General features: G+C 43.7%; 1 protein-coding gene across 2 annotated transcripts in view; it reads right to left on the bottom strand.

The window, feature by feature from the left end:
* Nucleotides 1–276: 276 nt before the first annotated feature.
* Nucleotides 277–11,961, bottom strand: part of PTPN9 (protein tyrosine phosphatase non-receptor type 9) — a 78,210-nt gene continuing 66,525 nt past the window's right edge. For both annotated transcript variants that reach the window (XM_024761784.1, XM_024761785.1), the window contains 5 exons: nucleotides 9,546–9,612; nucleotides 3,771–3,849; nucleotides 2,410–2,560; nucleotides 1,781–1,988; nucleotides 277–756 (listed from right to left, as the gene is read on the bottom strand). In XM_024761784.1, the coding sequence (XP_024617552.1) occupies nucleotides 542–756; nucleotides 1,781–1,988; nucleotides 2,410–2,560; nucleotides 3,771–3,849; nucleotides 9,546–9,612 (720 nt within the window). In that variant the 3' untranslated portion in view covers nucleotides 277–541. The remainder of the gene's footprint in view (nucleotides 757–1,780; nucleotides 1,989–2,409; nucleotides 2,561–3,770; nucleotides 3,850–9,545; nucleotides 9,613–11,961) is intronic.

Below are 11,961 nucleotides of genomic sequence, written 5' to 3'. Positions count from 1 at the left end.
ACACGTAAGTGCACATACACACACACACACACAGAGAATGACAGAAAAGACTGGAATACACGCCCTAGGTATAAACGTGCTTGGCACTCAGGACGTTCTCTAGAATATGTAACTTGGTCAAGCTCTCTGGGAAGGAGGTGGATGCTCACCAAACCTCCCCATGAAATCCTAGCAAAGGGAAGGAATGGAAAGAGACCTTGAGAAGGAGAATGGCATTGGGAAAGGGGGGAGGGAGGTTCCTTCCCCACTTACCTCGGGGCCCCTGGCAAAAATCGATAGCCACAATTTGGTTTTAATAAGGCACAGTTCGATAGCAGGTGCTAGGAATTAAGAACACATTGCTGCTGGCCCTTTCTAGTGGCAATGTCACCACATCTATCTAGCCAAAGGGAAAGGCTGCCTTGCGTGCACGCGTGCGCCGGGAGACACGAGAAAGAGGTTGGTCCATGGCTTCAGTGTAACTGATGGCAACCTATAGGCTCAGCGGTGTCCAGGGTAGTTTAAGGAAGTCTGGGCAGCAGATAGGAGGCTCGTGGGACAGTTACTGACCCTCCATGGCCAGGAGGTTGTGGCTGGAGGGCACCATGCCCTCCCTCTCTGCAAACTCCAGGATTGCCTTGTAGCAGAAATAGTACTGCTCAGGGGTCTGGATGCTGAAGGCCCTCTGGGTCCTCATGCGGGACACCGTCTGGAACACATTTAGGGTGCCAAGCTCCTCCAGCTGTGCCAGGCAGATGTCCAATGAACAGAAGGTACCTGAAGGAAGGAAGGAAGTGGTCATACCTGATCTACCTCTCCTCTTTCCCTCCCTCTACCAAATTACCCAGGCAGGATTGGATGAATGAATTCAATGGCAAGGTGCCTCATGGCAGGAGGCCAGTTGGCCTTAGGCCTGAAAGGGCTCAAGGAGGAGGTCACAGGGAGTGTTGAAGGCCAGAGAAATGAGAAGGCCTCTTGTCTCTCAGGACATATATGGGGGTAACAGGAAGAGTAGGTGGGAAGGTGACAGAGGGACTTCTTTTTTTCTTTTTTTGCGGTACGTGGGCCTCTCACTGTTGTGGCCTCTCCCGTTGCGGAGCACAGGCTCCGGACGCGCAGGCTCAGCGGCCATGGCTCACGGGCCCAGCCGCTCCACGGCATGTAGGATCTTCCCGGACCGGGGCACGAACCCGTGTCCCTTGCATTGGCAGGTGGACTCTCAACCACTGCGCCACCAGGGAAGCCCCAGAGGGACTTCTTGCTTCAATCCCAGGCAGATAGAATGACAGCACTCCCACACTTGGGCCCTAATTTTCAGAATCCACAACTTCTCCACAGAGACCTATCACAAACCTATTCTTCCTTTCTCCCAAAGGGACCTCTGAACTAGAAGGCCAACAGTCCCTGCAATGTACATCCGCTTAAGGCAAAAGCTGCTAACTGGTTCCAGAATGGAGAGCACGGTCCAGGGTGGAAATCTCCCCAGGGAAGGGTATGGGAAGAAAGCAACAGCCCAGCTGAAGCTCTCTGGGACACCCAGGTGACAGTGATGAGATCAGAAGATAATCATGCTGATGGGATGTATAAAGCATCAAACCCCTAGAGGACTTGGCTTGTGAAGTATATATTCTGGCCAGTACACCTAACACTAGGGATACTAAAAGGACATTAAAGAGGAATTTTTCATGGTAATTCACCACCAATGGATCAAATACTCACATTCTGGCAACTAAGAGCTTTGTTATTCCTCCCCCACCCTTAGTGCCTCTGGATGCTCCAAGAGCTGTATCAGGTGCATTACCTGTCCTGCCAATGCCTGCACTGCAATGGACCACAATGGGTGGCTCAGGGCACTGCCCTTTGGAGCGTGCTCCCATGCTGCTGACGGCCAGCCTTTGCTGGTTCCTGACGGCTCTCAAGAAATCAATAAGGGAAGCTGCCGAGGAAGGGACACCATAATCTGGCCAGCTCAGGAACTGAAAGTGGGTCACGTGGCGTTTCTGCCGTTCCTTGGATGAAAAAAGAAGCAAAAGTTAATGAGGTCATTTCTCCTTGCCTCTGACTACCTTTGGCTTTTCCAGATTCTCAACCCTCTGGAATTGCTATCACCAAGGTTCCTATCACCCTCAACTTTCTCCACAATTGCTTCTCTACGAACGCAAAGGAAAGATTAAATGTCTGGAGAGGGCAGAATTCCTATATTATATGATCCAGATTTCTTACGTTATAAAAAGTTTCATTCCTAAGTAATGCCACTGTTGTGTTGAGACAATATGGCTATTCTGGCTCTGAGTCGAATATCCTGATCCTGTTTCCAGAAGAATGGAAGTAACTTACAAGCTCCCTGGAATCCTGCCTATTCCCTTTGGAGATTTTCTTTACAGTAAAGGTTTTCCCCCAGCTTCAAAAGAGAGAGAAAATAAAATTTACCTCTGTGTTGTGAATTTCTAGCGTTGTTTTCTTATAATGGTTCATATTCTCCACGCCTAGATTGGCCACTGTGAGGAAACCAAATCGGATCCGAGAGTCTTTTTCTAAAGGCCAGTATTGGCCACACTTTCTCCTGCCGCCCTCCTCAAAGCTGAAGACACACAGAGAAAGATAAGCCTTCCATCCTTCTTCTCCACAGCAATAACTCTGCTCTAGCCATGACCTGCTGTACCCTTAGGCAGAAATGTCATCTCTTGCATTGCTTCTGTCTAATCTATCCCCTTGCTTCTTGGCAGAAAAAGGAAACCTTCATTCTAAACAGATGTAACAACAGCTAAATTTTCTGCATGTACTCATTCAGTGGACATTTATTGAGCACTAGCTACATCCATTTGGTCCCTTTCCTGATACCTCTTGGTACTACTCACATATCTGGCATAAACACTGGGTGGACAAAGAAAGACAGTCCACCTGGACAGAGAAAATATGGTGGGCCAGGTCAAACTCCCTGCCCTATATCTCAGTTACTGTTCATTCTCTTCCCCAGTGAGAGCCCTTGGCTGATAGAGGAGTGGGAAAGGCACAGTTCCTGGGATGCCAACAGGAGGTTTATGTAAAGGCCTAAAGTCCACCTCACTACTCTTCCAGTGGCTCCAAAGTACTCCAAGGTGGTACTTCTTCCACTCCAAATCAAAGGTGGCTTGTAACAGTGCCATGAGGAAGGGACCTGAGCAAACATTCTCATTAATTTTTTTCTCCTCATCTGAAATGGGTTATAATTATCATAATGATAATGATGATACTCATGAAATATTAATTCCTAAAGTTCTGGCAGATACATACACCAAAATTTCAAAAATATTCCTTTCGTCAAGAGCTTCCTGCCTGACCTATTATGTTTCACATCTCTTTTTTTCAAGTTCTCCTACAGGTGGAAATATGAACAAGAAGAAAAATCGTCAAAAGTAGCAAGGAAAGGGAGAACTAAGGGGAACTGGTAATTCAGAAGCCAGGAAGACGGCTGACCTTTGGAAGCAGGGAGCAGGCTAAAAGTAAATCGCTCCATGTTTCCCAATGCTTCCTCTAGTAGTTAAGGCCAGGACCTCAGGATAGGCTGTAACTGGCACAGGGTCACCAGAGCCATGGATTAAAGCTTTGACAAGTTAGATCTATCAATCTCCACCATACCCTGGCTCTGTTAACTCTGGGTCAGCTAAGAAAAAAGCTAAGACATCTCAAATTCTTTGCCATGCTTTCCTAATCCTCATTGTTTCTAAGAGCTAAACTCCCCTCTAGAATCACCCATGCTTGGGGACGGGGGACGGGGGGAAGTGCAATGGGTAGAAAAGGGATGAACTCACCGGGTGGTCATGACAATCACCAAGACTTTTTGCTCCCATACCATGAGCCAGAAATCACGATAGGTATTCTCCAAAGGGCCTACAATGAAAGTAGAAGACAAGGAACGTGACCCTGGGAAGCTCTTCTTTCCTTCTTAGGCTCTTCTGTTTTTTCCCAACTACTAACTCCAAAGCACATACGCTGGCTCCCTGCCTTTTTGACTATATCCCTGCTATTCAGGGTGGTCCTTGGGCAAGCAGCACCAGCATGGTACGGGAGAGTATCAGAAATGCACAATCCGCATTTTAACAAGATTCCCAGGTAACACTGTAGGTAGGCTACCGTTTGAGAAGCATTGCTACATATCCTCTTAGAGCCTCACCAACAGGGCTTCAGCTATCACATCCAGACTGAGAGTGTCAACTGTGCACATGTCTCCAGCTGCTTTCACCTCACCTAAGCCTTATAATCACCAGTTGCCTACTAAACCATTCCCCTTCCATGTCGCCTCATCCATCTCCTCAGACCCCGCATGTTTGCAATTCAGTCTCCTCCTTCAAAATTAGCTTTCTCTCTCTACTTTCTCAACTCTGTTAACAGTACTGGCATTCTTAAATGACTCAGTCTCAAAAAGTTGGAGTCAACTCTGACTTACCCATTTCTTTCATCTCCCAGAAACAGACACCAAGTCCTAGATTTTTTTTGCCTTTGGAATGTTTTTGGTTTTTACCCTTTTGCCCCTATCCTGGTCTTCCTGCCGAAATTCACTGCCACAAAGACCATATCATCTTTTGTCTGAGTTCCTGTAGTACCATCTTGGTTTACTTCTCTGAATAGGAATTTTTCTTCCAGTCTATTCTGGATACCCTTGCCAGTTTAATCTTTCTAAAAAATTGCTTCATCACAATATAGACACACAAGCGCACTTCCTTTGTTCACATTCTCTCACCTCCATTGCCATTGGACTTTCTACCCATTTTCTGTTTTTTTTTCTTCCGGTTTTATTGAGCTATAATTGGCCAACAGCACTGTATAAGTTTAAGGTATAGAGAGCATAATGATTTGACTTATTTATGTCATGAAATGATTACCACAGTAAGTTTAGTGAACATCCATCATCTCATATAAATACAAAATTTAAAAGAAAAAAAAAAACTTTTTTCCTTGTGATGAGAACTCTTAGGTTCTACTTTCTTAACAGCTTTCACGTATAACACACAGCAGTGTTAATCATATTTATCACAATGCACATTACATCCCTAGTACTTATTCAGCTTATATCAATAAATTTGTACCTTCTGACTGCCTTCATCCAATTTCCCCCTCTCCCCAACCCCTGGTAACCATAAATATGATCTCTTTTTCTATGAGTTTGTTTTCGAAGTATAATTGGCCTACAACACTATGTTAGTTCCCGGTGTACAACATACAGGGATTTGTATGTTTTTTGATGTTTCTATACACCGCAAAATGATCAACACTCTACCCATTTTCAAGTGCTGCCTCTTCCTTAAAGCTTTCTCTTAACACCACATTCCTTTTTTTAAAAAATTTATTTATTTATTTATTTATGGCTGTGTTGGGTCTTCATTGCTGCACGTGGGGGCTACTCTTCCTTGCGGTGCGTGGGCTTCTCATTGCGGTGGCTTCTCTTGTTGCAGGGCACGGGCTCTAGGCGCGCGGGCTTCAGTAGTTGTGGCGCATGGGCTCAGTAGCTGTGGCTCACGGGCTTAGCTGCTCCGTGGCATGTGGGATCTTCCCGGACCAGGGCTCAAACCCGTGTCCCCTGCATTGGCAGGAGGATTCTTAACCACTGTGCCACCAGGGAAGCCCCAACACCACATTCCTTGTAGGGCTTCCTCTCATCTCAGCTCTTGATGGCACATCTGGATCAAAACATCTTAACCATTTAATGTATATGGTCTTACATCAGTCATTTTACTTTGTGAGAAGTAATCATATCTCAGGCAAACATGGTGCTGAGGGCAAGGGCTATGCTATGTCATCAACTACTGCTTTTAGAGTTAGAATCTGTACAGGGCTGGGCACTCAGCAGGAACGCTGAAGATGCCTGTGAGCCAGTAACTCCCTTTCAATCAAGTGAGTAACAACCGAGGATAATTCCTTGTACTTCCCCAGTGCTTTTTTCTCCTTTGCTTTCAGGGAAGCAGGGCACTACCAAGGGCTGATTTTGTCGTGGAAATCTGCTAATTGCACTACCATTTTTGCTGAAGTCTCTTAGGAAGCACTAACATTTTATGATACTAGAATTCCCTCTTTGCAGAAGTGGACACTGCCAGGAGCATGTGAAGTCTTGGAAACAAGCTAAATGTCTAACAAGAGAGGATGTTAAATTATGGCATACCCCCAAATTTAAGCAGTCCATAAAGGTGATATTATAAGATTTGTATTTTTGCTATGGAAAGGTATCCACAAGACAACCATCAACAGAAAAAAGAGATAATGTACAGAAAAGCCCATTTTGTTAGATAGTTTATATGTCCATATCTATTTGTATGCACAGAATGAGGTTTAGAAGGAGATGCTGCAAAATGTTAACATTTTCTCTGGGTCTCTGGGTTATGAGTGATTTTCATCTTCATTTTCTACAATGGACATGGCATTACCATAGCATGCATGTCAAGAAGATAATAAAAACACCCTTTCCCCACCTCTGACTCTTAGCCGTGTTCACATCGCACTATACTGCATCACAGCAGCTCTCATATACTTTATTTTCCACATTCAAACCACTGGCAAAATTGGTGTTGCCAATCAGAGCACCTGATAATACCACTTAGACTCAAGGCTAGACGGAGAAGGGTCATAATTTCCTCAAAGGCATAAAAGAGAGATTTAGAAGGGAAAGTTACACTTCCCAGGTTAGACTCTTTAACAGCAGACTTCTGCGAAGAAATAAAGTCAGCAGTTTATGCTGACATGGATGAAACAATCCACTAACCTGGCTTGCAAGGACTTTTGAATCAAACAGACATGTGCCCAATCCTGTCTGTGTCACTTACTAGCTGTGTGACCCAAGGTCACCTAATCTCTTTGGGCTTGTTTGTTCGTGGATTAATAAACCTTCCTTGCAGAGTGTCTATAATAATTAGATGGTGATTATATATCTAATATATAATAGATACTTTCAATAAATGACAGATATTATTAGAAATATTATGAATAAAAATCAGAATACTGAACACAGCCAAGAAGGTTAACCAGACAAACCAAACCAGCCTTCTCAACATCACAGGATCCCATTTTCCAGTCCTAACAGAGTGCTGATGCCTTCTGAAGATGATCAGTGTTTAACTCAAGAAATCCTCTTTCTCATACTCCTGGATGAGCTTCTTCTCCTGCACAGGGCCTTCAGAGCCAGCCTAAAGGATTCAATCCCTGGATTCTGCAGAACTAGCAACTCTAAGAAGTGCCCTTGCCTTCTAAACCTGGAGAGAGGAGCATTCTGAGACCCTTAGAGTCAGTCCTTACCCTCCATAAGCCCATCCATGCCACGGTCATCCTCCTCAACAAAGTCCTACTCTCAGGCAGATCACATCCTAATCTATACCTGCCCAAAATCTTTCCTGATAGTTCTCCTATTTGTTCCTAGGGTCTTGAAAGGACTTGTTGGAGAGAGTAGTCCCTCCTAAGGGACAAACAATAAATCTGTGACCATCAGACCAATTACAACATACCAAGAATCCAAAGGTCCTTTTCCCTTTTCTTCTCCCTCAACTTCTATTTTGAAAAATCTGAAACCTACAAAAAGTTGAGGGGCTTCCCTGGTGGCACAGTGGTTAAGAATCTGCCTGCCAATGCAAGGGACACGGGTTCGATCCCTGGTCTGGGAAGATCCCACATGCCTTGGAGCAACTAAGCCTGTGCGCCACAACTACTGAGCCTGCGCTCTAGAGCCCGCGAGCCACAACTACTGAGCCCACGTGCCCCAACTACTGAAGCTTGCGTGCCTAGAGCCCATGCTCCACAACAAGAGAAGCCACCACCATGAGAAGCCTGCACACCACCACGAAGAGTAGCCCTCGCTCGCCACAACTAGAGAAAGCCCGTGCGCAGCAACGAAGACCCAACACAGCCAAAAATAAAAAAAAATAAAAAAAATAAAAAGTTGAAAGAACGGTACAATGTACTCATACATTCTTTAGCTCAAAAGCTATCGTTTTTGGCTATCGTTTTGCAAAGGCTGCTTCTCTATATATACACAACACATATTTTCTCTTTTACTGAACTATTTAAGTTTCAGACATTATGACATTTCACTCCTAAATACTTGAACACGTATTTAGAACAAGAACATTCTCCTGTAGAACAGTACCATTATCACAATGCAGCAATTAAACATTAATACAATAATATTATCTAATACACAGTCTCCAACTATCCCAATAGTTTGTCCTTAACAAATTTTTTTCCAAATTGAGTTTGCAAGTATGGATGACACACTGCCTTTGGTTATCAATGTCTCTTTAGTCTCCTTTAATCCAGAACAGTTCCCTGTCTTTTTTTCTCCCCCATGGCATTAACTTTGAAAAGTCTAACCCAGGTCTCTAGTATGTTCCACAATCTGGATTTGTCAGGTTTGTCTCTCATTATTAGATTCAGACTTAAAAACTGGCAACAGGACTTCCCTGGTGGCACAGTGGTTAAGAATCCGCCTGCTAATGCAGGGGACACGGGTTCAAGCCCTGGTCTGGGAAGATCCCACATGCTGCGGAGCAACTAAGCCCGGGCGCCACAGCTATGGAGCCTGCGCTCTATAGCCCACGAGCCACAGCTACTGAGCCCACATGCCACAACTAAAGCCCGCGCGTGTAGAGCCTGTGCTCCACAACGAAGAGTATCCCCCACTAGCTGCAACTAGAGAAAGCCTGCATGCAGCAACAAAGACCCAACGCAGCCAAAATTTTAAAAAATAAATAAATTTATTTAAAAAACCCCAAAAAACTGGCAACATACAACACAGGTTATGTTGTGTAGTTCTCACTATACCACAACAGGAGGCATATAATATGTATTTGTCCATTATTGGTGATGTTAAGTGTGATCACTTGGTTAAGGAGGTATCCGCCAGATCTCTTGCTGGCCATATTCCACAATGGTCAAAGGGCCTTAATTCCATATGATGGCCTGTCATGTCCTCCTATGTTGTGATTTCTCACCACCCTCTTTGAAGAAAACCTGGTATTCTCCTTGAGATGGCAAAAAACAGGTCAGGAGTAGTACTAGGGCCCACAAGAATATTAACAGAGGCTCCATCTGAAATCCTCCTAGAGCGCCCAATACTTCACTGTCAGACCTAGCAAAGACTATCCATGTCAGAGACTGCTGGCGTGCTCTGTGATGGTACAGGGACCAGCAAAAGCCTCTTAAGCCAGCAACACCCATTCATAGACTGAACTCAATCTCTGGGAAGTTCCATTGCCATTCCTTTACGTCCTACTTGACATAAAGAGCATCTCACTGCCCAGTGAACTCTGATGTCCCATTCCCTTGGGCTGGCAACACTAAGACACAGTCCAAAAACTTGTAGTAATGTTGTGTGTTCAAATCTCTAGTTTATCTCTATGCAGTGAGTTTCCAGGCACATCTGGTACAGAAACTCTACACCTCTCATCTGCCTTCCTCAATAACCCTCAATCTTTATGAAAGGCCAGGATCTAGTGGCTGCAACATCACCTCAAGCTACCATTTCCTTTAAAAATTATGCTATCATCTGATGCCAACAATCACAGGTAGATGACACAAAACCAATTTGTGAGGGGCAGACTACTTACCTTGTGTCCCAATGTAAGCATTCTTCTGTTTGTAGCCATCCATGAAACTGGCATTGATGTAATCTGTCTAATGATAAAAAGGAAATATCGTTGCAGCTGTGTGGGATATACCATTTGGGTAGGAAAATGATGTACTAAGTAAATAAAACTCAAGGTATGAATTTTCTCTTTTTGTCACGCAGAAAGTGAGGAGTGAAAGGACCAATTCAAAACCTCACTTCCACAAATGTTACTGGGACAAGTGGATATCCACATGCAGAAAAAATGAAGCTTACCCCTTCCTCACATCATATACAAAAACTAACTCCAGGAAATTCCCTGGCGGTCCAGTGGTTAGGACTCAGTGCTTTCACTGCTATGGTCTGTGTTCACTCCCTGGTCATGGAACTAAGATTCTGCAAGCTGCACAGCGAGGCCAAAAAAACCCCCCAAAAGACAAAAACAAACAAACAAAAAACCTAACTCCAAATGGATCATAGACCTAATGTAAGAGCTAAAACTATAAAACTCTTAGAAGAAAACATAGGATTAAATATTTGTGACCTTGGGTTAGGCAAAGCCTCCTTAGATATGACACCAAAAGCACAAGCAACAAAAGAAAAAACAGATAAATTGAACTACATTAAAACTGAAAACTTTTGTGCTTCAAAGGACACCATCAAGAAAGTGAAAAAACGGGATTTCCCAGGTGGTCCAGTGGCTGAGACTCTGCGCTCCCAATGCAGGGAGCCTGGGTTCAATCCCTGGTCAGGGAACTAGATCCCATATGCATGCAGCAACTAAAGATCCCACATGTCACAACTAAGACCCAGTGCGGCCAAAATAAATAAATAAATAAATAATTTTTTAAAAAAGAAAGAAAGTGAAATAACCACCCACAGAATGCACACATTTGATAAGGGATTTGTATCTAGACTATATAAAGAACTCCCACAAATAAATAGTAAAAAGACAACTCAGTTTTAAAATGGGCAAAGAATCAGAATAGCCATTTTTCCAAGATGATATATAAATGGCCAATGAGCAACGTGAAAAGTTGCTCAACATCATTAGTCATCAGAGAAATGCAAATCAAAACCACACTGAGATACCACTTCACACTCACTAGAATGGCTACAGGTAAAATATAATAACAAATATTGGCAAAGATGTAGAGAAACTGGAACCCTCATACACTGCTAGTGGTAATGTAAAATGGTGTAGTCACTTTGGAAAACCGTCTGGCACTTCCTCAAAAGGTTAAACACAGAGCTACCATATGACCCAGCAATTCCACTCCCAAGGGAAATGAAGACACAGATGTAAACAAAAAAACCTCATAAACAAATATTCACAGCAGCATCATTCATAATAGCCAAAAAATGGAAACAACTCAATTGTTTATCAACTAATGAATGGGTAAATAAAATGTGGCATATATCCATACAATGGAATATTATTTAGCAATAAAAAGGAGTGAAATACTGATACATGCTACAACATGTATGAACCTTGAAAACACGCTGAGAGAAACCAGACACAAAGGGCCATATATTGTATGATTCTATCTATGTGAAATGTCCACAATAGGCAAAAAGAGTGGACAAAAAGTAGGTGGGTTTGGGGGAAATGGGGAGTGACTACCAAGGCGAGTTTCTTCTTTAGGTGATAAAATATTCTAAAGTTGATTGTGGTGATAATTGCATGACTCTGAGAATATATTAAAAACCAATGACTTGTACACTTTTAATGAGTGAACTATTTGGTATGTGGATTATATCTCAGTAAAGCTGTTATTTACAAAAAAGGAGTTCATTAGGACTTGTAGCACTACAGCTCAGAACCAAAACCAAAAGGCAGGCAAGCCAAGCAACCTAAGCAGGAACACCTGTCCATGCTGTGACACACAAAAGGCAAAGTGTGACTGGAGAAGGAAGAAAGCTATACCTCAAAGCTAGGACCATCAACAGTATGGGCCAAACGGGCTCCATTACTGCCTAAATTAACACAAAGCAAAAAGCCACACACATTCAGAAGAGTCTCAATGAATAGCTCCTGACTCACTCTCTTCTGCGGGCCTTTTCCCACCTCCCAATGTCCTCGGTCTTATTTACATCATTAGCCATCAGGGAAATTAAATAGGATATGGAGGGTTACAGGAGGACAAAAGTAAAAAAGTTTCAACAGCAAACTAGGGAAAATCCATACTCCACTCCACTCTAGAGAGATGGGAATGACTCCCCATCAACCCTTTCTCCACTGGGTTCCAACACTTGGAGGACAGTCTGAACTGTCAGTACCACACAGCCACCCTAAGAAAACATCTCCAGGGAGTTCCCTGGCGGTCCAGTGGTTAGGACTTGGTGCTTTCACTGCCGTAGGCCGGGTTCAATCCCTGGTCGGGGAACTAAGATCCTGCAAGCTACACGGCTCGGCC

This window comes from Neophocaena asiaeorientalis, unplaced genomic scaffold (genome assembly GCF_003031525.2).
Source record: "Neophocaena asiaeorientalis asiaeorientalis breed wild unplaced genomic scaffold, Neophocaena_asiaeorientalis_V1.1 scaffold54, whole genome shotgun sequence".
Lineage (NCBI taxonomy): Eukaryota > Metazoa > Chordata > Mammalia > Artiodactyla > Phocoenidae > Neophocaena > Neophocaena asiaeorientalis.
This window is presented reverse-complemented; position numbering and strand designations above follow the sequence as displayed.